This window comes from Phaethon lepturus, unplaced genomic scaffold (genome assembly GCF_000687285.1).
Source record: "Phaethon lepturus isolate BGI_N335 unplaced genomic scaffold, ASM68728v1 scaffold15077, whole genome shotgun sequence".
NCBI lineage: Eukaryota > Metazoa > Chordata > Aves > Phaethontiformes > Phaethontidae > Phaethon > Phaethon lepturus.
In genome coordinates, this window is record NW_010554165.1 from 41,616 (window position 1) to 65,142 (window position 23,527).

The 23,527-nt window shown below is 42.6% G+C and overlaps 1 protein-coding gene across 1 annotated transcript; it reads right to left on the minus strand.

Annotated features, from left to right (window-relative positions):
- Window positions 1-1,596: 1,596 nt before the first annotated feature.
- LOC104615865 (transthyretin) lies at window positions 1,597-9,030 on the minus strand. Its single transcript, XM_010291760.1, has 4 exons — window positions 8,851-9,030; window positions 7,924-8,063; window positions 3,532-3,667; window positions 1,597-1,872 (listed from the first exon to the last, which is right to left on the minus strand). The coding sequence occupies exons 1-4, from the start codon at window positions 8,917-8,919 to the stop codon at window positions 1,765-1,767; spliced, it is 453 nt and encodes a 150-aa protein (XP_010290062.1). The 5' UTR covers window positions 8,920-9,030; the 3' UTR covers window positions 1,597-1,764.
- Window positions 9,031-23,527: the final 14,497 nt, after the last annotated feature.

The window sequence follows — 23,527 nt, forward strand, 5'->3', positions numbered from 1 at the left end:
TCTCAGTGAGAATTTATCTGTGGTTATGGCTTGGCATAACTCACTCACTTGTGTTTAGCTATCAAGAGATTTCTCTCTGGTGGCCCTTTCCCCACCTGTGCTAAAAGGTAAGTGGATAATGTGTGGGCTGTCTAGTTATCTTATGCATTGCCCTGCAGGAAAAACATGTTACTTTTAGTTTCCAGCATGATAACCACATACCTACATACCCATTTCTGGACCACAGTTAAACAGTGTTTTAAGTTCTGTCACGCCACTTGTGCCTCAGGTTCTGTACAAGCTCAGGACCCTCCCTGTACAGCCCCCACCAGGAGTGTTCTTCATTTTAGGGAGATGTTACTTCTTGAAATGAAACTTTGTCTTTCTGTTCTTTGGTTAGGCACATGTGTGTACACTCCCTTACTAGATTTATCCTGTCCCCAGGTAGATAGATGACTATAAGCAGTTTTTGCTATGGTTGTTTTTTTTTTTAAGTGTACTACACTTGTACGAACACATTGATGTGCTATTTCGAGGGCTGGGCATAGCCCACTGCAAATCAAATCTACTGGTTTTCAAGCTCTAGGAATAGCAAGATCCCATGAAATCTGCATGCTTTAAGGTGGGTGCTGGTTGAAAGTATTTGCACTGCTTACAAGAGTTGTGTAACTGTGGTAGTGTCCAGAAATTGGGGAGAAAAGTAACCAAATAGTGGCACGTTAAAGGCAAGCTTTTCTAACTTGTGAATTCACTTGGTGTGCAATCATCCCAGCAGGTGCTGGGTGTAGAGATAAAACTCCAAGGTCGGTGGCAGATGAGTGCTGGTGGTTTCTGAATGGCATGATTTCAATAACAATCTCTGTAGCTTCTGTAAATCCCATTAAACAACAATTCCTCTGCTTCAGGACATCTTAAATATAATAGGCCACAGCCTACAGAAATCACTGCTAACACCCTCAAACTCTTTGGTCAGTTTATCAACCACATTATTTGAGTCACTGTCACTCTACAGCTTACCTCTTACTGTTTCTAAAAGTATGAAGAGACTACGAAGTCGATGCTTCTATTTTAGGACTTTTTTTAGTAATGGCTGGAGATTTGACGTACTGGAGATTTAACTGGAATGCACCTGAATATGGTAGCCAACTGGGTTAAAGATCAAAGTTGTTAAAAACAGTGCTAATTGAAATGGCTTCAGAACTTCCAAGGCTGATGGAACAGCAAATTTCCTCTTGAAACCACCAGGTGTTGAGGTGTATCTGAAGTTTTAAGAAAAGGTACACAGATGTTAACTCTTTCAGCTCTCTGGATATATATATTTCAACAATTTTTCTGCCTTGTTTGTTCTGCTGCTATGTATTTAGAATTTCTCCTATTTACCCTGTGATGTAGTTGATCGTGGGACCATCTCTTCTGTGTAAACTATGAGTAGCATGGATGACGTTCTTGTTTTGAACACATGTATTTCTTGTACATGTGTTCGGTCAAATTCTTTAAGGTAGCACAACTCTACAACTTTCGTATTTTGAGGCAATGCGTGGCTTCCAGATGTCCTTTACACTTGAACAGCATGACACCCTAGAACACAATAAAACTTCGCCAATCGAAGCAAAACGCTTTTAAAGAAGTAACACTTTATTGACTTGTCTGAAGTTTGCCAGGTTACAAACTGGAAAAAACCCTAATGTAGCAAAACGTTATGCATTATCAGTAGGAAACACCTTCCTCCTGAAAGCCTACGATAGTTCTAGCAGAGGAGGGTATTTGTGTAAGGCCAGTACGTGTTTATTCCTGGGGATCACTGACAACAGCAGTGGTCGAATAAGAGAATGGACTGAGGAGAGCGGCAATGGTATAGTGGCGGTGACCGGAATCATTAGCAGTGAACACCACCTGGAAAAGAGAAAACTTGTGATCACGATGAAAAACGTACATTCAAAGCTACCTTATTAAGAATTGGCAAGAACACTCCATTTCCTGTGCAGACTACTTTGCCAGTTCTCTGCAATCAATGTTTTCACCCTTCTGAAGGGTAATGCTCCCCACTACTTTGTGGTGCTAGCTGAAGGCTGAGAAACTTTGGACCCAGGTCCACAGGGAGCCTCGGCTCTGGTGAAGCTCTGTGGCGATACCTGGCACCCGAGTCAGGCATGCATATTGCTAGTTTGTGGTGTGGAATGGGAGGGTGAGGGGGAGGTATCTCAAACGACCGATAAGACAGACAGAGAGGTGAAATCCCATCCAGTGAGCTTAAGTACAAGCTCTGTGTGAGGTGTCCAAGCAAGGCAGGCAGCAGGAGCCCAAAGCTGCTTTCTTTACTTCAGTGCCTCACCTGTTTTTAACACAGCTGGTGATGGGTCAGTTCTTGCATTAAGAACTGAGGGGCTAGACTTGCCAAAACAGGGAGACCTTTGTCTTAAGATAATTCAAATTTGCTGCTCTCTACATCAGTCCCTGGGACTTGGGACACTTGGTTCCCAGGAAAAGCATTGCCCACCTGGGTTAAGCCCCCACTTTCTTTGGCTCTCTTGAGCCAAATACTTGATCTATTTTCTGAACCACGACGCACTTTCTGCAAGAGGACTAGCGAGTTCCCTCCTACATCGTGGTCCTGTCAAAGTCTAGGCTGCTGGGACGTGGGGACTGTAGACTTCAGTTACCTTGCACGCAGACGGTCATTGAACTCTGCCCACTTCCCAGGCTAATTTGCTGACCTGTAGGCTATTATGTCAAAGAAAAGCACCCTCAACAGCCTAGCTGGAACAGCCTCAACCAGGTGCTTTTAAGCAACTCTTGAGATGAAGCCCTTCTGTAGGCCCCAGCAACTTTCAAACATCCAGACGGTTAGGGAATTTTTTTCTTAGGATTGTTTATTTGACCTACATGACCCAAGCTGCACCTCAGAGTTTTATGGACCTGGGGCCTCAGTCATTTGTTTTAGTCTTCCACAGAGCTTCATACAGTTGCGGTTTAAAATGTTCAACAACAAAACCTATAGTCATTCCAGACCACTTAGTTTGAAGAAATGTAGATTTAATGGCAGATTAAGCCTGAAGTATTTAAACACAGTTTGTGGAAGTGCTAAGTAAATAGGGTAGAGCACACAATAAATTGCTGTTGGGCTGAGAGTGAAGAGAGGAACAAAACCTCATTTATCTTGCTGGCCTGCTTATGAAATTTAGGTATTGATGAAACAGCGTACTTTTCCTTTCTTGCTATGGTTGTTTCTTTACATTTTTATGCCTTTTTTTTTCTATTGCATATTTCAGTACTGAGCATCATTTAACAAAAGAAAACAGCACATCAGAAGCATTGTTTTCTCCTGCAGTTACAGGTCTTACTAGAATTCAGGGATTTTCAGGTGACTGATATGGGGGAAATCCCTCTGACAAGCATATCTTATTTTCTATAAAATGAAGAGGGTGTCCAAATTCCTATATTCCTTCAGCAACAATAAAAGCAGTGTTAAAGGACTGTATTTGTTCTTTCCAGCTGATGCCACTACACAGCAGATAGACAGATAGGTTATTGGGTATATTTGCAAATACTTACATCAGCATATTCATGGAATGGGGAAAGGCCAAGTCCTTTCCAGTAAGAGCTGGTGTCAAACTCAACCCTGTATATTCCTTCTACAAACTGCTCTTCTGTTGTGAGCTCATGGATCTCCCCATACTCTGTGGTTTTCCTGTAAAGGTAAGATGTCCACATAAATATTTTATACTGCCATTTAGATGCTAAACAGAAGCAGTCAATGTGGAATATGAAAGAGCAGAGGTGCTGCACAGCCCAGTTCTACATGGAACGGTTTCTAATAATCTGAAATATTTCCTTCCTTCTGTGTATTGTATGTTTCCATATTGCAGAGCCTGTTCTTGCTACCAACTCATCCATATGCATCGCAAATCAAAGCTGGTGAATGGCTTTTTCTGGTCATTTCTGTTGCTACGTTAGGGATTATAGTTAAGGCCCCTCTTCCAGTATCCTGTTTAACTTGTACCAAGTGCCCTCTGGAACCAAATGTTCGTGGCTTAGGAAAAGGATTGTCCTGATGAAAGGCAAGATACCAACCTGAAATTGTAATTAAAGAGAGGAGGGAGATTTCAGTGGAAAAATGGTTTCATTCTCTGGTTATTACCACTGAGACTATAAGCTTTCCATCCCTACGCTGATGCATTTTTATGTGACCCTGAGTGCTAGTGTCTTGGAACAGCAATTTAGCATCGCAAGATTTTATTAATTTGAATGACAATGCCTTGGTCAAAGAGCAGGGGCCTCTTCCACTGGGTGCCATGTCAAAGAGCAATAGCAATTCCCAGCTCCAATAGATGATGGGCTCGGCTCTTAACAAAAAGCCATGGGTGAATGATGTCCAGAAGCAAGGAGGAAATATAGCTGGCATTGCATCCTGTTTCTTTGAAAAGGAGCAAGCTTTGTATGACAGCTTTATTTACATATGTAGCTCCTAATCCCCATTCCCCATCTATCTCTTTTCCCTCCTTTTGTTTAATTTCTGATTTTTTACCAGTTTTTTTTTTTCTGCTGAAAATACTTATGTGATATTTTTAGCACTTTGTAACCACATGATATAGTTGAAGGAATCATGAAGAAAGCCTTGACTTGAAGAGCTACTGGGACTTGCCTGTCCTACAGCAGGGAGTGGTTGTCTAGGCAGAAAGAAGAGAAGCTTGAGGAGGAAGAGAGGGAGAGGAGAAAGCTGTGACATGCTACCTATCAGAGACAGAACCAGTTGTGCTCTTGCAGCTTTTCTTTCCCAGCTGTTACCTCCTCCTTCATCTTGTCCTCTTTGGTTAATGGTGGTGAATGAAAAAAGTCTGAATAACAGCGCTTTTGCTTAAATGACCAAGTAACAGGATGGAAAATCCCATGCTAATTTCCAGGTTTTCTTATATTTCAACTTTAGCACTTTGAAGACTGACAAAAGTCTCCCTGCTCCCACACAAGTGAAATCAACTGCATCTAGGGTAGACAAAACCTGCAGAGAATCCCAGCCCTGTTTGAATCATGGTTCACAGGCAATTTGTGAAGTGTACAGCCTGTTTTCTTTTGGTTTAATTTGTACTTCCTGGCTTAACCTGTATTGCCTTCATAAAAGGAAGTAGGTGAAAGGACGAAGAATTCTTTGGTGAGCGTCCTTGGAACTGTGAAACAGAATTGCTGCCATCCTGCAGAAGCGTTCAGAGTGCAAGCTAGCAATTGGCATACATCTGCTTATAAGTTGGATAGTCTAGACACAAACCAATTAAAAGGTTAAAAGGAAAAATGGCGTCTGCCTCAAAATCTCTGTTCAGGTAAACAAACAAGTTTTAGTTGGAGAAGAGTGTGGATGCAGCTTGAATGGTGCTTCCCCTAAAGGGTGCTGACCCAGAGTTGCAGGTATTAACTATCCAGAACAGTTGGGAAACTGGAAACAAGGGTTCGCTTTAAGGCTCTCGCCCACACCCAGGAGTTCATGGCACTTTCTCAATTTTAGTAATTAAGTGGTAGCCATTCAATGCAAGTGGTCTCACAAGCAAACCCTTCAGCATTACTGCTGCAGTGACAGCCAACAGGACAATGTGTGATTCAGAGCCTGGATGGGATTAGGACAAGGCAGAGGATTCCTGGCATTTGGTCCTGGTAGCAAAATGCCCAGGAAGAAGGGAGGGGTGGGCTGAAGGTGTTTAAAGATTTGGTTTTATTTCTCAAGATCCTACTCTGATTTTGATAGGCAATAAATTAAACTAATTTTCCCAAGTTGAGTCTGTTTTGCCCGTGATAGTAATTCATAGAATAATAGAATCTTTGTGTTGGAAGAGAACTTTAAAGGACATCTAGTCCAACCCTCCCTGCAATGAGCAGGGACCCCTTCAACTAGAGCAGGGACCCCTTCAACTAGATCAGGTTGCTTAGAGCCCTGTCCAACCTGACCCTGAATATTTCCAGGGATGGGGCATCTACCACCTCTCTGGGCAACCCGTTTGCTGAGTGATCTCTCCCTGTCCTTATCTTGACTCACAAGCTTCTCATTATAATTTCTCTCCCCTGACCAGCTGAGGAGGGGAGTGATAGGGTGGCTTGCTGGGTACCTGGTGTCTAGCCAAGGTCAACCCACCACAGTGATTCAGAACCTGGATGGGACTACAACATGGCAGAGGATTGCCCCCGTAGCAAAATGCTGCAAGTGATTCCTTCTAAACAGCACTTGTATTTCTGTCTGACTCGGGTAATAAATATGGTATGGTTGCTTACTCTTAATAGGATGTGGACTGCTAGCATCTGCTGTAAGATGAACAGTTAGGCTAAAAAAGCTGTGCTTTTCCAGCAAAAAATTTACAAAGCACTGGTTAAGTTACTACAGCTCCAGCCTCGACTGCAATCCTGATCTTATTCTTCACTGTCTGGATCATAGTTGTTAGTTATTTTAGGGGACATAGTGGCGTTGTGTTAATGGTTGGACGTGATCTTGAAGGTCCTTTCCAACCTTAGTGATTCTGTAATTCTGTGATTGTGGGCAGGTTCACTCTACACCATCTGTGCAATGATGTTTATGAGCTCATGGGACACATACCGCACTGAGATAAAGCCCACCCTCAGATGCAGACTGCTGAGGAAATATCTCAGGAACATGAATTTTGAAGTTTTTTTCAAAAAAGGAGGGTGAGGAGGAACCACTTCAAATATGTTGTAGTCTGTCTTTCTTTTTTAAGACTTACAACCTAGGTCACAGGAGAACTATGTTTGGTGAACACAACTCTTGAACTACATGATAAGACCTCGATTTCCAAAAACCTGTGAGGAATGAGAAGGTCAAAGCTAGTCATGGGAGGAGCTCGTATAGAGAACCCCACATAGAGCCCAAATCACATGCTTCCCAGGTCTCTGTGCCCTAAAGCCTTCCTCAGAGTGTGTCTCAGCTCCAGTTATCTCCTCTTGCATATTTCTGGCCTGACTAATTTTGAAATAAGCCTCTTCATAAAGTCAGCTGTTGCTATGCTGTCTTCCTGCCTGCCCTTTAAATACTATTACTCCAGATACAAGAGTTGCTAAGTGCATTTGCTTCGTTCCCTAAAATGTGTTAGCAATGTAAAAACGAACAAAAAGGCAAAAAATAACTCTTGTAGACATTTGTACAAAACATAACTTTTTCATATGCATCTGCTAGGGTACTGTAACTTAAAAATATTATTAACCTGGCAGGAGTAGTTACAGGTTGCGTCCTGTGATTGCATTCAGATTTTCATCTTGTTTAACACAGAGAAACTCTGGTTTTCCCAAATAAAAAAAAAATTGCAAACACGTGTGAAAAAACCCTTCAAACAATTGTCATCAGCTAAAGCCCATGGTATCGCTGAAAGCAGCCTTGGTTAAGATACAAGTCCAGGGAAAGGTCAAAATCTTTACCTGCAGTGAAAACTGTGGTTTAAAGTTCCTCTACTGCCTTCCCCCAGAAGAATGCTTCTTGCCTAAGGTTAACCTCCTTGCATGGGAGAAGACGACTAATGCGTTGTCTTATTATTTGCATGTGTAAATACGCAGGATTTTGTCTGTGGTTGCCGCAAATGAATCAAGACAGCAGGTTAGTCTGAGTTACCTACAAAATTCTGGTAAATAGGCTTTTAATTTTTTTTTTTTTTCTTTTTGTAGGAAGGAAAGATAGTACTGGAGCTAGCTGAAAAATGAACTATTAAACCTGTTCCCTTACAAAGACAAAATGAGCATACGTATTTTTGCGGTTAACATGTGTTTCCGTCATGGATAAGTTTCACATGAATTGGATGGATTTTAGACCAGAATTCACCAGGGATAGTTATGTTACCAGGGATAGTGTGACACACGGGCTAGAAAGCATATTGCTTTTTCGATCAGTGCTCCATTCCCTTTACTTCTCACCTGTTTGCCTGGGGCACCTTGAAAACGGCTCCATAAGACCACATAACTTACCCAGTAGCAAAGTCCTGCCAGCTTCCATCTGCAGCCTTTTTAAAGACTTTAATAGCTACGTTAGCTGCAGGACTTCCTCTGACTGCATCCAGCACTTTCACCATGAGAGGGCATTTGGAATCAACAGAGCCATGGGAGACCTTGGGGAAAGCAGGAGAGGTTGAATAGGAGCTGTTCACCAGCCCTGCAAAAGCCTTCTTTCAAAGAAAAGATGGATTCTTATTGCAGAATTAACGTTGACTTAAAAGTAGGTTCTTTGCCAAATGGTATTCAAAGCTATTTTGCAAACATCTGTTTCGTAAAGCAGAAGCTTTATACTGGTAACTTTATTTATTACACACGCGCACACACACACACACACAGAGTGCTTGATAAAACTTTAGAATGGCATATGACCCTGGGAAAATGTCATAAAGTACTCCTTTTTAATGAGGTCACAACTAAGAAAATAGTAAATTATTGTAAGTGTAGGCAGAGTATGCTAGCCTAGGAAACCAACATAGACCTATGACATCCCTAAGGTTGAAAGAGGATTTTTTTTTCCTTAAGCTGCATTATACTATAAGGAATCCTTAGTCATACTTCAAAAATATTTTTCTAGTGCTTAAGGGAAGCACTTGTTTGGTTAAGAAGGTAAAGCTACCTCTGTATTGAAGATACAGGACGTGAGTCATGAACTGACAGAAACAAAGAAGAGGTCCCACCTCCTAGATTCTGGACCCGTTCATAATATCCTAAAATAGGCGGGTAAATGGCAAAAAAGCAGTTTTAAGAATTCTGAAGAAGCTACTTAAAAAATGGTAGTAAAATAACACTCCAGCAAAGTCTAATGGTTACAGAATTTCATGGATGAGGAGGATGCTAGTCATCCTGAAAACCTAGATTATCATTCTTGTAATGACTGAGCTTGAATAAAAAGAGACTTACCAGTGGTGCAGCTTCAGAGAAAAATACCAGTCCAGCTAAGAAAACAAAGAGCACGGAGTGAAAGGCCATTCTGCTTGCTGTTAGTGAGCCTCGGTGCCAGCAGCTAGGAGCTGAGGGGATTTGGGGTTTTATACTCGATCCTACAACAAAACAGGCTGCTTATTGGGTGCCCATATGACTGTAAATCTGCTGATTCTGATTATTTGCTTAGTAAACAGTCCAATCCTAGAGTCAGTCCATGAATAGCACTGCCATTGCAGTCAATGGAAGGCCTGCAGGATCACTGGAGCAAAGAGAATAAGTAACGGACACAAACATGACCCTTGCCTGGGGAGATTAGGCTCGTAGAAAGCCCTCCACAGAATAATGTAAATGACCTTTGTTTGCCCAGAAGTCCAACCATTTCTAGGAGATCTTCTTTACTTTGCCCTCAGGTTGTGCACGATAACGCCTCAATGCTTTCTCTGCGCCTGCTCCGTGTTTCATCTCAATGTGCTCAGTGCTTTCAGAAGACCAGTTACCACACGTAGATACAGACTCAGTATGGGCGATGGAGTGTGCTCATTGTCTGGCTCAAGCAGTGCTGATGGTCCGTGCTGGGAGAGAGGTTCCCAAGCCATTCCCTTCCTTGTTTAAAAGGAGCAATGTTTCTTTTTGAAACTTAATTTAGATGATAGGATATGACATGCTGCCTCTCACCAGGAGTTCCTAAGGATTCATCTTGCCTAATCTTCTGGTAGACATTGAGGTTTCCTCTTGGTTGCTGGGAAGAGACCTGGCGAGATCTGTAACCTTGGGGGATAAATAAAGGTCAAAGAAAATTGAAATGAGTCCTGTCTTGCTCTAGGTACCCCAGAAGGAGCCAAGGCAACGAGCATAGACTGGTATCTTAAGTTAACGTCTAGCTAACGTTCTTGTTGCAAAGTCCTATTATACTGGAAAAGTTATTGTTGTGCCCTGAAATGTACCTTTAGGTAAGAGGTTTTTCAGGGATGAAGTCAGCCCCAACCTAATTTAGAAGGGAGAAGATGTCAGTTGGGGGAGTAGGCATGGTGTGGCTGGGTTGCTGCATCACATAAAAATTGTCCGTGCTGCACCCTGTGCTAGTTGTGACAGAAAGAAACAGCCCTCTTTGGCCTTTCCTTTTCCCCATGTTCTAAACAAGCCTGAGTCTCCACTTCTCAGGAGCTGGCACACTTAGGTTTCACTGCTTTCACAGCATTCTAACAAAAAACAATTTTGCCTCTTAACTTAGGTATGATTACGATGAAGGTCTTGGACAGAAGTCATTGATGATATTCTCCAGTGGCTTTCATGCCTTCAGGCTGCTTTATGCAGTTGTTCTCTTCAGGCAAAGTTGGTTTTTGAAAAAATCTATGTTACAGTAGTCTCTTGAACTGGGATCAAAGTGCCCTTTGTACTTAGAGCAACGCAGGCAATACGTAGGTAGCATTCTACGCTCATTTTGCATGCACATGAAACTCAATGCAAGGTGCCCAACGGTAAAAATCACGCTGCAATCTAGTGCTTGTGGGACGTATTCAGATCTTGGAATTGTAAATGCTACTCTTAGATCTGTTCATTGACAGTTTATTTCATTATTTTGCTCTTAATGTTTGTAAATACTTCTCTAACACAGTAAAGGTTTGTATGTCAGGAAGAGAAATTATCTGTACTCTAGTGCAAGTAGACTGTCCTCTCATTTGCTATCAGCCGTTCTGCAAGGAAATAATGCCAAGGAGCTAATGATATTGGTACCTGCCTGCACCTGAAATTGCTCTCCTATGGGAGAATAACTTCAAAAACATCATCATTTTTCCTAGGCTTTCCTGCAAGGTAGCAGTTTCTGAAAAATCAGGTCTACAGGGATAGTATGTCTCAGATGTCCTTATTATCTATTTTACTTTCCTCCTTTATAACATTGACCTTTTGTCAGCTGGTTTTTAAAGTGAATAAGGAACATGGAAAACTCTAATGCCAAACATGAATTTTTTTTCTTGTCCTTCATTTGCTTTTTTTTCCCAACTCTTCCAATCCCATACATAGCCTAGATAGGGGTCCTGTAATTATTAGCAGGGGCATCTTTCTGAAGGGAAATTAGGCTGTGTCTTTGTGAATCTCCATCCATACGTTTTGCAGATAACTAGATTATTGCTGTAAGTTCTAAGATACAAGTGGCCTCAGTGAGAAGGTTAAAAAAAAGTCTTTGGTAGTATCCTCATCTGAAAGGCCATTGAGCATCTAGAATTTATATAGAGTTCTATTAAAATCCCACCTGAGCCTAACTTAAAATTACTATAGCCTGGTGAAAACAGTGCTAGGTAGATCTTCCTCCTTCCATTGTCAGCCTCAACCTATTAGCACAATATGCTAATACTTTCCATATAATGTATGGGTGGGCTCAGGAATTTGGAATAGCTGGCTGAGAATAGTGGTGAGCAGAGTATTTGCTAAAAGAAAAAGGCATTTGTTTGGAGTCAGAAGAACAGATGGAACCAAAGAGAAGGAAGAGGCTCCTGCCTGGCTGGCTTTCAAATGAAGGAGGAGATGGTTCTAGAGCCGCCATCATCTTCATTGTATTTGCTTGGTACTAGCAGAGTTTTTTACATCTGCCTCCTACTGAATTTTCAAATTTTACAGAATGTACCAGCCTCAGTGAATTGAATTTGCCTTGGGGGAGGATCCAAACACGTGACTGTAGGAGGGAAAAGGAGAAAGGGGATGGGTAACTGCTGCGTATCCAACAAGTGCCGATTGTTGTCTGTCTGTTGTTGTTAATCCTTTTCTGTGCAATGGGAGTCTGAAGCTTATAAACTGAAAACTCATCCCAGATTAAAAAATATGGGAATGTGAAATGACAAGGGACTGAACACTGAGCGGTAAGTGGGGCTGGAAAACTCTAGGCCTTCGGGTGGAGTAGGGAAGCTGCCACAAAGAGCAGGCAACGGGGCCGCTCCCAGAGACTGCGAGCAGGATACATGCCACAAGGAAAGCCATGGGACACAGAGCCTTAGCAGAGAGGAATAGCATAAAAGCCTTACTGTAAGAAAAGAGTAAATGGAGTCACTGATAATCCTTCAGAAAGTAATATTTAGGAATCCTGGTGTGGAAGAAACAGTAGAGCTATATAGCTAATAGAGAGATAGCATAAGGCTGTTTGGGGTCTGGGAGACACACAACGCAGAAGGGGTGATCACCCGGCACACGGGGCGATTAGGGGGCCAGGGAAGAGAAAGGCAGAGTCCTGGTGTGCACAGTAACCTCCACCTCTTGGAAGGCAAGAAATACGAGACTTCCAGCTATGGAAAAATTTAGATAATCCTCAAATATGTAAATGCTTTAAGGCTTATCTGAATTCCAAATCAGTTGAAGTTCATCTCTGAAGAATTAGAATTAATGCCTATTTTTAATGAAAGCATGTTCCCTGCTTGGAAGTATTACAGTGTTCAGGTCAAGAACAAACATGTCCCGCTAATACTTTTGTTTATGTCAAGGATTTTTCCAACTGCATTATGGTATTTGTGTCTCTCTTCCATACAGTCTCACACACTTATGCTTGTGTTACATAGATAAGCTCCTTACTCTCTGCTACATTCCCTTCTATTTGATTTTATTTAGAAAGCCAACTGCTTCTACGTGACAAAATTCTCAGACAGGCTGGAATATCTTACTTTGGCCATAAAAACCTGTAAGCTACTCCTTCGACATTGGAGTGAAAGGGGCTGATGGTAAGCTATTCAGTAATCTGAATAGATTTCCCTAGCACTTTCCAAAGAAGAAGTGAATTCCTGAGCTCTAAAGCCCCCTCCTTCTGTAGTATAGAGACCTGAATGTGACACCTTCTTTCACTTCTCTGGAGTAACATTCCACTAGGACTTATAGGAAAAGACTTATTTACTTCTAAAAGAAGTTTGCCTGAATTTTCTGAACTAGAGTAAAAAACTCCTTGAGTTTTACTTCAGGTGTCTGCCAGCTGAGTTGCTGTGGCAAAGCTCTGGCATGTCAGCAAGCGCTCAGTACAGGACTTGCTGAAGTCAGTGAGAGATGTTCTGTTGATTTCACTATTTGCTAATTATGTAACATTCTCTCTCTCTGCAAAGCCAGGGATAATACTTTTCTAATTAAAAAATGTGCTCAGGGAGGTTCATGTTTGAGCTTGAATTTCAGTTTGTAAAGAATTTCATTAAAAAATAGTGGCATTTCAGGTGTGTGTGGTATGTGCATGTTTGTCAGCCTGCTGCCCATTTTGATTTTCTATGAGGAGTATGTACGTATTTAGAGTTTTAATGATCATTCTCGGATTTCTTTTTTTCATAGGACTAACACTGGCTATTTTAATGGGAAGTAAGGAAACATTACTTGTCTTAAACAGAAAAATAAGAAAATCACCCTTATCTTATATCCTATGTCATATCCAGTTAATTTGAAAACAAGGAAGTGTAACCTGTTAACAAACAATTTAGAAGACAGATGGGTTGGGCTTCAGGTATAAAATTACAGTTTTTGATCTTTTCAAGGTTATGTCCAAGGAGCATCCTGGGACGTAGCCCAAAGTCCAAAAAAAGAAACATCTAAATAGGTGGTTGTTGCTCTGGGGCATTTGTAATGTATGAATTCACTTGGCACCTGCTCATCTCAGCAGGCTTTTGCTCTGAAGTGTTTCAACTCCAAGGTCACTGGGCACTGATCGTTACGAGGTACTGCTTCATTAGTTACCCCTACAGTCCCTGTGATTGCTCTAAAACAAATTTCTCTTCTTCAGCTTTAATATGTATTCGTGTCTACATCCTAATAGACAAGTGATTGCAAAAAAACAACCAAAAGAACCAAATCAATTTATACACAAAGCTAACTGAATACTCTTGTGCCAGCCCTGATGCCTTAACATTTTATATTACTGAAGGATGCTTGGAACTTGCCATGAGAGCAATGTTTTTAAAGGTCAATTTCTTCGTTAGCAAAATGATTAGATGGTTTAGGTTATAAATTTATTTTTGTTCTCTTCCTCTTCTTACAGTGAGAGGCACACAGTAAATCTACAACATGATGCAAATGTTTCCGATAGCATAAAACATTAGCAGAGGCCGCTATTTTCATAGGGTCTTGGCTAGGCTCATTTGGGAGCATATGACAGTTTTTAAGGGAATCTCCATAAATTCTCAATTTATTCTCAGTGGACTGCAGATGTCAAATGGATAATTACATCAGGCATGACAATGAAAATCTTCCCCTAGCTATTATTCTGTAGGGTTAAATTATAATCTTTTTTTAGGTTATATATGTATTTGCTAAAGCTATTGCAGCTATGTACTTTGCTCATCATCTTGCTGTTCAAGATTGTAAAATGCTGAGTCTAAGGCACTTCATTCTGGTACCTGAATACAAACAGATGTGTGGAAATGCCTGTTTTTCCAGCATGCAGGGCCAGCTGGGTAGTCTCTTCAAAAGCTTCTTCAAATTTGCACAGGGCCAAATTAGCCATTGGTTAATGGCTAATCAGCCTATAATGTCATTTAAATTACTCAATTCTTTCTTCAGTGGAGATCACTATATGTAGATCACCACATGGACTCATCTGGATGCAGCTTGGATGTGAAGTGTTGCTGGAGTGCCTGTGAGTGCCTTTACACTCCGTCATGTGTCCTGGGCTCCCCAGCCCCTATATCCCCCCTGCTGATCTGCCTCACCTCGGAATAAGATCCCCATCTGCCCTAGAATAAAATCCACTGGACATGCTGTTCAGCGGGAAGCTACCAAGATACAGTGACAGTCACACATATTTTTATTAATTGAACCGATGCCTGCTTCCTGCCAAAAGCTCTGAGGAAATGTTGTAGTAATCATTTTATCTAATAAGAAGTGGTGTTCCTGTATCTACCGTGGGCTTCACTGAACTTTTGCATCAGCTTCCAAGTACATTTACCCATGTCAGTGGTCTGGCAAAAGCAAACACGTACTGCATGAAAATGGATCTGAGAGGAAACAACCTTGTGTCTTTTGAGGAACAGAAAGAAAAAGATATCCCAAAAGGGCAGGAACAGGGCAGATTATGACCCTTATGTACAATGCAGTAATAACATCTGGATTTCCTTTTTTGTTTTGTTTTTTTTTGTTTTTTCTCTTCCTCAACTTTTAAGGACAAGAATAAAGCATACTACAACATTTCAAGGAGAAAAACTGTTGAAGAAGGGCTAGACACTTCTATGCTGTGGAACCAACAAACAGTGTGATGCATAAGCAGAAGAAAAGAGTTAATAGCTATTGTAGGCCAGCCACTGCTCTTAGACTATCTTACCGGAGCCAAAAGATGTTGCTGGGTGTATCCATAGTAGATGTGAAAGCTAACTGTGAGCAAGGTAGGAAATACATGGTGAAGGCATACTATAAAAAATATGAGTAGCTCTGAGATTCTTAGTGCTTCTTACCACATTGCCAGTAAAGCAAGCTAGCTTTGTACTATGTGGGACAAAAATAATGTGTACACTTTGAAATGCTATGGTCTACGTGAGTCAACAGATTAACTGACAGTCCTGACCTCATATATTGTAAGGGAAAATCTAGCTTGTGTATGTTTTCATATATGTAAATACACAAAGTCTGCAGTATGCATTCTGTATGAAGTGCTGTCTGCCTTACATAATGGTAAACACAGATTGCTGCTTTAAATGGATGAACAAAGGCAACATGTCTATACTTTTCCCTGATTAAGCCTCTGTGGTTATAACCCCCTTTACCTACCATCAGCCAAGCTGGGAGACTGAATTCTAATCACGTAACAGGTACATGCTCAAGTTTATAGAGTGCAAGCTTATCAATAGTTCAGTGCAACATTTGTCGAGGATAATAATAGGAGTTTCTTTACTGACCATCTCTGAATTAGGTTCAGAATACCTCCTCTAGCACAAAACCAAAACATATATCAGCTGAGGCTACAACTTAGCTGTATGTATGGCCATTGTGCCACTGTTCTAGATCTACAGTCACAGCTATTATAAAATCTGCTTTTCTCAGTTGGGTATGCATTTTATCCCTGTGCTGTGTCTGTGTCTGTTCTTCCTGGGAAGCATACAGCTTCTTGGTCAGCGTAGTATATGGGCCCACCACATACCATTGCTGAGAAACTGTTTAGTCACAGGTCTGTTCAGGAGTTGTTCTGCATCCAGGGGTGCTTTATCAGTAACCATAATGAAGCAGAGGCCTTCTGTGTGTTTAGGACAAACACAAGCAGAACAACCACCGCCTCATTCGGTAGACATGTGTCATACAGTATGTAGTGTCCCAGGGGTAAAACAGTAGCTGGCTTACAGCAGCCAGTCAGATCTCTGGCATAGTTAGGAAAAAAGAGGTATAACTGTACTCAAGTCAGAGCGGTAGGAAGTTGGAGTTCGTGACTCTGACAGCTTGTGTTACAAACCTGGAGTTCACACATAGTGGTTTTAAATATTGTGTAAAAAACCACCATGCAAGTGGAGTGATCCACAGCACTGGATGAGCATGGAGCTATTGGGGAATTATTCCCACTGCTCACTGTCATGGGATGTGGAGGTCTCAAGCAACTTCTTATGAAGGCTCATTTTCCTTGTTCACAGCAATTCAAGCTGGTAGCAGAGCTGTCCAAAGCATCCCTTGATCCTGGATGTTTGTCCACTGAATGCTATACACCAATGACTTAACTTCAATATAAACCCACAGGTCTTTCATACTCAGGCATTATTCTAAACCCTTCTCCTTGCTTGGCTCTAAAATCTATAAATTCTATAATGCACATTATGCTGTAAGATGTACCGGGAAAACATGCCTAGCTTGTGTTTTACCTTTTGGGACATTTTTTTCCTCCAGACACTGAGTTTGGGTTTTTAAAATCTCTGAGGATTTCAGTGTTGCTTGAGTAAAGTAATCCAAGAAATTCTGGAGTCCTTGTAGCCTGAACTGTGATTGTTGTACTGGTCCTTGTTCAGCAGTTCCCAGACTCATGGACCAGTCCTGTTCCTCATCACCCCAGCATTCATGCAGAGCTGATCTGGGGGCTGCAGAAGGCCTACTGCCCAAAGGCATCTGCCAGGTAGTGCCCTCCCTGCTTGTAGGGCAGCACTATGGTCCCTTCGCTGCCACGCGATGCAGTGCACAGTATCCCACAACTTCCTGAAGCTGCATCACAGCCCATAATATTGGAGACACTGGAAACCATCTTAGGGAAATACATACTGGTAAACTAAATTTGTTTAATCTCCTTCATGTCTGTGATTTTCTCCTCTAAATGTGTTTCAAAGGAATTTGAATCCCCTTTCATGTAGGCCAGAAAACACACCGAGACTAGCAGCTTGTCCACACCTAGCAGAATAGTTACCGCATTTTACATTCACGTACTGCCTACTGCCTTGACTAACTCTCAAGTGTGGCCAAATGGACCAGTCCTTAGGATTGCTTGGATCCCTCAAAATGCTTTGAAATGTCAGATTGAAACTCTTATCCACTCTTGCTAATTAGTATCCTCCCCCAAGAGAGAACAAAAGACTCTGGATGATTTTATTGTGCTTTCCTTTAAGCAATTGAAAAAATTCCCTCTGCCCTCAGTGTTAGAATTCTCTACATTATTAGAATTCTCTACATTACTGGCTACTACTTTGTACTGAAGATTTCGCGTGAGCTTGACATCATTAGCTATTGGGCTCCTGGTGACAGGGAAAAAGGAAGTTTTAGCTTTTTCTTTAAAGATGATACTAGGCAAGTAGGTGCTTTAGTCTTTGAAAAATGATGAAAGAAGCAAAGCCTGAGAGGGGCAGAACTAGCAAATAACTCCAGCTCATGACTATTATCTGGGGAATATTTGACTATAGACAGAACTGTAGATCTTTTATTAGTATCAGCTTGATGAACCTATTGTAATTCCTCCACAAAGTACGAAAAGTCACATAACAAGAGGAGCATGTACTAATTTTGCTCCGTCTTTGTACCATTATGTGAGGAAGGCTGTAAATAGCAGGAAAAGTGTGTAATTGCTAGTCACACTCCATTCTGTTGAGCAACTTGTCTTTCCTTTTTTTTTTTAAACCCAGGGTTGGCATGCAGAAGTTGGGAAAAACTCAGTGCATGAAAGCCCTGTTATACATGGCTTGTGAGACTTTTTCCCCCCTGAAGTGGCGTGCACAGCAGCATGCTGCATACACACAACTGGCTTGTGGGTGGTGGGTTTATTTCCTGCAGAGGTCCATAAGTACTTCAGTAACATCTACCAACACAGGTATAATTGCTCTGAGAAACCACCCCCGGGCTCTTTTGAAAGCCAGAACTACTCTGGCTGTTCCTGCCACCCAACCACCCCAAAAAGCAGATGAGAAGTAGCAGAGTGCCCTGTTCTGCCCTTCCCATTCGCCTGCCTGTCAGCTCCTTCCCAAGGGGACCCTTCCCCGTGGCCTGTGGCAGGGCACCCAGTGGTTGTGGAGCTCTGTAGCTCCCTTGGCCAGACCCATGCCCCTGCGGTTGGTTTGGCCTGGGAATAAATGGCTCCAGCAACCTGGAGCAGAGTCATGTCGTGGTACAAACTGACTCTGTTAAACAGGGTTCATGGATCTGGCATAGGCAGGTCTTGGCTACTCAGTTTCAAACCAAAACATCACTGTAAAAATAAAAAAAAAAAGCCATGTCCTTGGATGAAGATAAACAAACCCAGCAAAGCAAAGTTAATGCTTTTAAAATGTAAATATTAAATTAAACTTTCATTTTAACAGCACCCTTGTGTCTGTTGCCCTTTGGCTGGAATACCTCCCCTCTCTCCTCTGCTGCTGGGCAGAACTGCTGGGATGGGAGCCCATCCCTTCCACAGTATGGGGAACAAATTGCTCAAGGTGGGAGGAAGCTGTCGTCGCTGGAGTCTTGTCTCTGAGGATCATGACACATGCAAAGAAAAAGGCATCTGAGGTGGACTATGGGGGACAATCTGCTGAATGACAAGTAGGGCACGCGGTCTTACCAGCCACTCTGAGACGTGGATGAGCCTGGCTGTCATGCAGCTTATAGCACGTCTTTTAACTGCCTCTCTGCCCCCAAATTCATAGCGACATTGCAATAGATGATGGCTTTGCTGGCTGCTCCAGACTCTAGTTAAAAAGCACAGGAGAAGAAAAAAAGGTAAGAAGAAGGAGAAGGAACAAAAGGTAAGAAGGAGATGGAAAAAAAGAGGCTGAGATGTAAAAAGCGTGGTGGTAGGCATCTAAATCTAACACTTTTTGCGATGTTCATGAAAATAGCTGAACCTAGGAGAGGGCTGAGGTAGGCTGGCGCTCTGTCAGGTGCAGAGCGGCTCTCAAAGACAGGACACTGAAGGCCAGTGGCTTTGGGTAGGGATCGTTCCAGTAGGTTAACACCCTCCTGTACCACTCTCTGGGCATCTCTGTGACATTGTGGACCCCCCAAAAGATGTGATGACTGTTGTTTTTATCCGCCAGTTAAGTGATTTCCAGTGCATCAGTTTTGGCCCACTGGTCCCTTCTTCCACATTCATCCTGCTTATGGCGGATGATCTTAACACAGTCCGTGGATATATTTGTTTGGATTAATCCTGTGTTTCTGTGAGTAAAGTTTGATAAATCCTATAAACAATTTTATTTGCCCAGCTGAGCTGGACTTTGGGCAACTTGAAATTCAGGTGTCTGCATAATAGTGCTGAAAGGCACAATATAGGCAGTATCTGGAAAACCTGTTGTGCCTGCCCAGAAAGGGACATTTTATCCTCTCTGCTCTGCAAAGAGAGGAATTTTAAGTCACCCTGGCTTTCCATCCTCAGTTTGTAATTCTGTTGCTAAGTGGCAACAAAAGAAGATTATTGGATCATAGATTAACACAAACTTCTATTCAGTGCTCTTGTGTAATTATACATTTCAGTTACTTATCTGAGAACTGATTTTTAGCTGCTGAGGTCCTACCCCACCCTCACCCCTCTAGAGATTTGTTATCCCCAGGGGCTGGTCAGGATCCTGAACAACTGGCCCTTCCTTTCCACACTCAGCCTCTGTGCCCCAGGGTGGCTCTGCCTTACTAGGGTACCCCGGGTGCTCTTAGGGGGGTCTCAGAAACTAAAATCCTACCCTAGTCCTTCTGAATGGTTTATTTTGGGAGAAAGCAGGAAAGACTGTACAAAATGGTTTAGAGAGTTTTAGATCTTTAGAGGTCACCCGTTTGCTTCCTTCATTGAGAATTTCCCCATTTCTTTTTCTTTTTTTCCAGCCAACATGGTTCCACTTTCTCAAACAAAAGTGGTCAAGGGGCTTCAGAAAGTGGAGGAAGAAATAAACCTGAGTGGCCAAGGCTATTATTAAATGTTAAGGGTGAAACTCTGGCAGAAATTACTTAGAGTGGGGTTTGAGAGGGAACCAGTGAAAAGGGCATGGAAAAATCAGGAAACAGCACAGCTGGGCGGTGGCGGGGACACAGACAGAAAGGGAATTGGGGAAGGAGACGTAATTTGTCAGCCGGGGAGGAAGGGATAGTTGTGCACAGCACGTGGATTCACAGAAGCACGACGAGCAAGGCTGCCTCATGTAGGAGAGCAGTTGAGATTATTTTAAGTAGAAAAGCTGCACCAAGGAGAACCATGTGAGGAAGAGGAGACAGAAGGAAGAGCAGAGCTGTGTGGGGATCCGTCCTTGGGACTGAGAAGGATGAAGGAACGCGAGCTGAGCATTTAGTAAGAGCAGGGAAGGGGAGGAGAAGAAATGTCTGGCTAAAATGGAAGTAAAAGGGAGGATTGGCATGGAGGGATGGTGAGAAACAAGAGCTGCAAAAACAACAGAAGGGAAGGATGTGTGGAGGGAGAGAGGGAAACAAAAAGGATACACTTTCAGGAGGTGATGGATACAGACTGTCATGCAAATAAAACACAGAAACAGAAAGGAGCACTGTATAGAAAAGCACTTCTGTAGGCAGTTCAATATACCTCCTTTCCAGGGCACTGGTATTTTCAATGCCTTTTATGCTTGAGTGTCCCAGGGAAGCAGTAACTCAAGAAAAAACAAGGCTGAAATAATATTTTCTGGGGCAGTCTCCGTGTTTTAAACTGTAGCGGACATTAAACATGTGCTGCCCATGTGCCTACTCAAGACCTTGTGTTTGATGGACATCCTGCTTTACAGAGCCCCTTGCAAAGGGAACTTTTTTGTTTGTTTGTTTCAAATTTTAGAAGGAATGAATACACACTGTCCTTTTTTCTGAAGATCTTGTGTAATTCTCCTGTCACCCTACTCTGCCTTAGCTCTGGATGTAATTTCTCTTTGGAGGTAACTGTGCTATTTTCAGACAGGACACTGTGTTTGCTAAGATTGGTTTAACTCGGTGGCCACGCCAGGGTACCTAGTGACTAGAGGGTCCAAAAATGGATGCAGCTGTCCCAGATGGACCCAAAAATGAACTCTTCTTGCTGGGATGTGCTAATTCAGCTGATCAAACACAAGGCAAACATTCACTTTGCAGTTCCTACACCAGAACAGACTTTTCCCACGTATGTTATGGATCTCCTTCAGGCTCAGAGAAGAGAATTGGTTTTGATTTCACTTCATCCTTAACAGCAAGCTGCAGGAGGTGTTTGCTGCCCTTGTGGCTCTTTTGTTTTGGCACAGCACTCTGAATGAGGACAGGAGGTCACTCCCTTTCTTTCCTTCCCATCTGCGTCCATTCAGATCTTCATGTCTGAGACACAGTTTTGGGGATTTAAATCTGAACGGGTAGCATTGACTTCATCACGGCATTGTCCAGTGACCATTCCAGAAGTAAGGGCCTGGGAGAGCTTGTGATGTGGAGATGGTATAAAGCGGAGAAGAAAGCAGGCAGAGGGACCAGCATGTACTTCTGCGCAGTGATATGCGCAGCCTCTGCTTTTGACTGCTGCCCCCATGAGCAGTCTGCTTTTGGAAAAAAAGTGTTTTGCCTAAGATCAGGTAGGGCCCTTCATCTGAAGTCATTCTGGAAGGAAGAAAAATACCCTTCAAAAATAGAGAGCATTCTCTTTTCACTCCTCCAGACATCCTACTGTTTTTGTGATTAGTCATCTGCGATCTAAACCCCATCTTTGACCAGAGTTATCAAAAACTAAATTCCTTGCACCCATGAAAACTAAATTACTAGGACTATGGCAGACTTGCTGTTTGTCAGAATATCCAGTTATGACGGGGTGAATAATTTGACCCTGACCTTGTAATTACATACATTTCCCTGTATGACTGCTATGATTAACATAGTAACTCCCATTAGAATTACACTTGCCTCTCATCCCAGGCTGGGCTGTGCTCAGAAGGAGAAGGAATTTCTAGACACTCTCTTGGTGGCCTTGCCTAGATGCTGAGGAAACTACCAAGTGAACCCTGATGAAGCAAACATAATAGTGCCTTCGTGGCAAATAGAGTCTAGTCTTGACCCTAGGCCAGGTCTAGTCTCCTCTTATGACTCTTTCAGCATAGTGGGATGGAAGGGATGGACCACGAAAGAAAGAAGCACAGTTAGAAGAAAAACAGCTTTCTGTGGAAAACCTGTGAAGCAGGGAGCAAGAAAAGGGGTGAAAAAATGTACTGTGTTGCATAGCACATAACACCACTGTTAGCTTTCTGAGAGAGGGGACATCCTGTGCTGCTTCGTGTAATTTCTTTTTTCTTGATCCCGTCTTAATTTTTGCTGCTAAAAAAAAATACACCCACAATAGGTCTCTTTTCTAAAGATGTCACTGATTGGTTGGTTGTTCCTTTTGACTTAGGGTGACAGTCATACAGAAACCACCACACAGTGAACTGGATGGTCTTTTTTACCCACGTTGTAGCTTGAGTCATCGCCCGTATAAGCCCAGCACACTGATAGAGCTGCCTCAGGTTAAAACCATGCAAAATTGAGAGGACAGTGAAGGAAAGGGGGATGGAGAGGTGCTGCTAGAGACTTTGCTCCAGCATTACTCGATGATAAGACTAATCATGAAACTTACTGCTCCCCCAGGGCATCTTTTGTTAGCTGCAGTTCTATTAATCAGGTTCGGTATTGTTTTTCTTTTAATTACAAAATGTGTCAGAACTTCCGAAAGAAAAATGCTGTAAGTGCTTCCTAAGGGATTCGTCCTTTAGGAAGGTGTTGGTATGTTGCCAGAGAACATCTTATTTAAGAGATCAATGACAAAGCTGGAAAAATCATTATTCTTTGGAAGGGTTTTGTTACCTACATGAAAGGAAACACTGGAAAAGAGAGGCTGTACTGCAGTCCAGGACCTTGTTCTTTGTTCCCATTGGGCTTTATTGAGCACAACTAGTTTCATTTTAATGCCAGTTAAAATGTCTTTCTAACCAAACCAAAAATCCTTCAGGCGCAACAACGCTGGAAAAGCCTCGCTGGCTGTCGCATTGCGCTACTGGGTGTGAGGGTGTTTTTGCCAGCCTCTCTGCTGCCCGTCCCTTGCAGAGGCGCCTGTAACACCCCGTTTTCGGGTACCGCCGTGTGACCTGGCCCATCGCTCCGGCTCGGCTGCACCCCTCTCAGCATCCCTAATGTCACCGGGGATTTTTGCGCGCCGGGAGGCCGGGGACACGCGCGATCGCAAGCTGCCACCTGGTGGCCTCAGGCACCTGCATGCCTCCACCTCTCAGCCCTGTTTTTTTTCTCCAACTCCCAGGAAAAACAGCTTTTTTTCCGAGGCGGTGGGGCGGGAGGC

Coding starts and splice junctions, on each gene's coding strand:
- LOC104615865 (XM_010291760.1), bottom strand. CDS start 8,919: ATGGCCTTTCACTCCGTGCTCTTTGTTTTCTTAGCTGGACTGGTATTT. Junction 8,064..8,850: donor TCTCTGAAGCTGCACCACTG/GTAAGTCTCTTT, acceptor GCTTTCCCCAAG/GTCTCCCATGGCTCTGTTGA. Junction 3,668..7,923: donor TGGCAGGACTTTGCTACTGG/GTAAGTTATGTG, acceptor TTACCTTTACAG/GAAAACCACAGAGTATGGGG.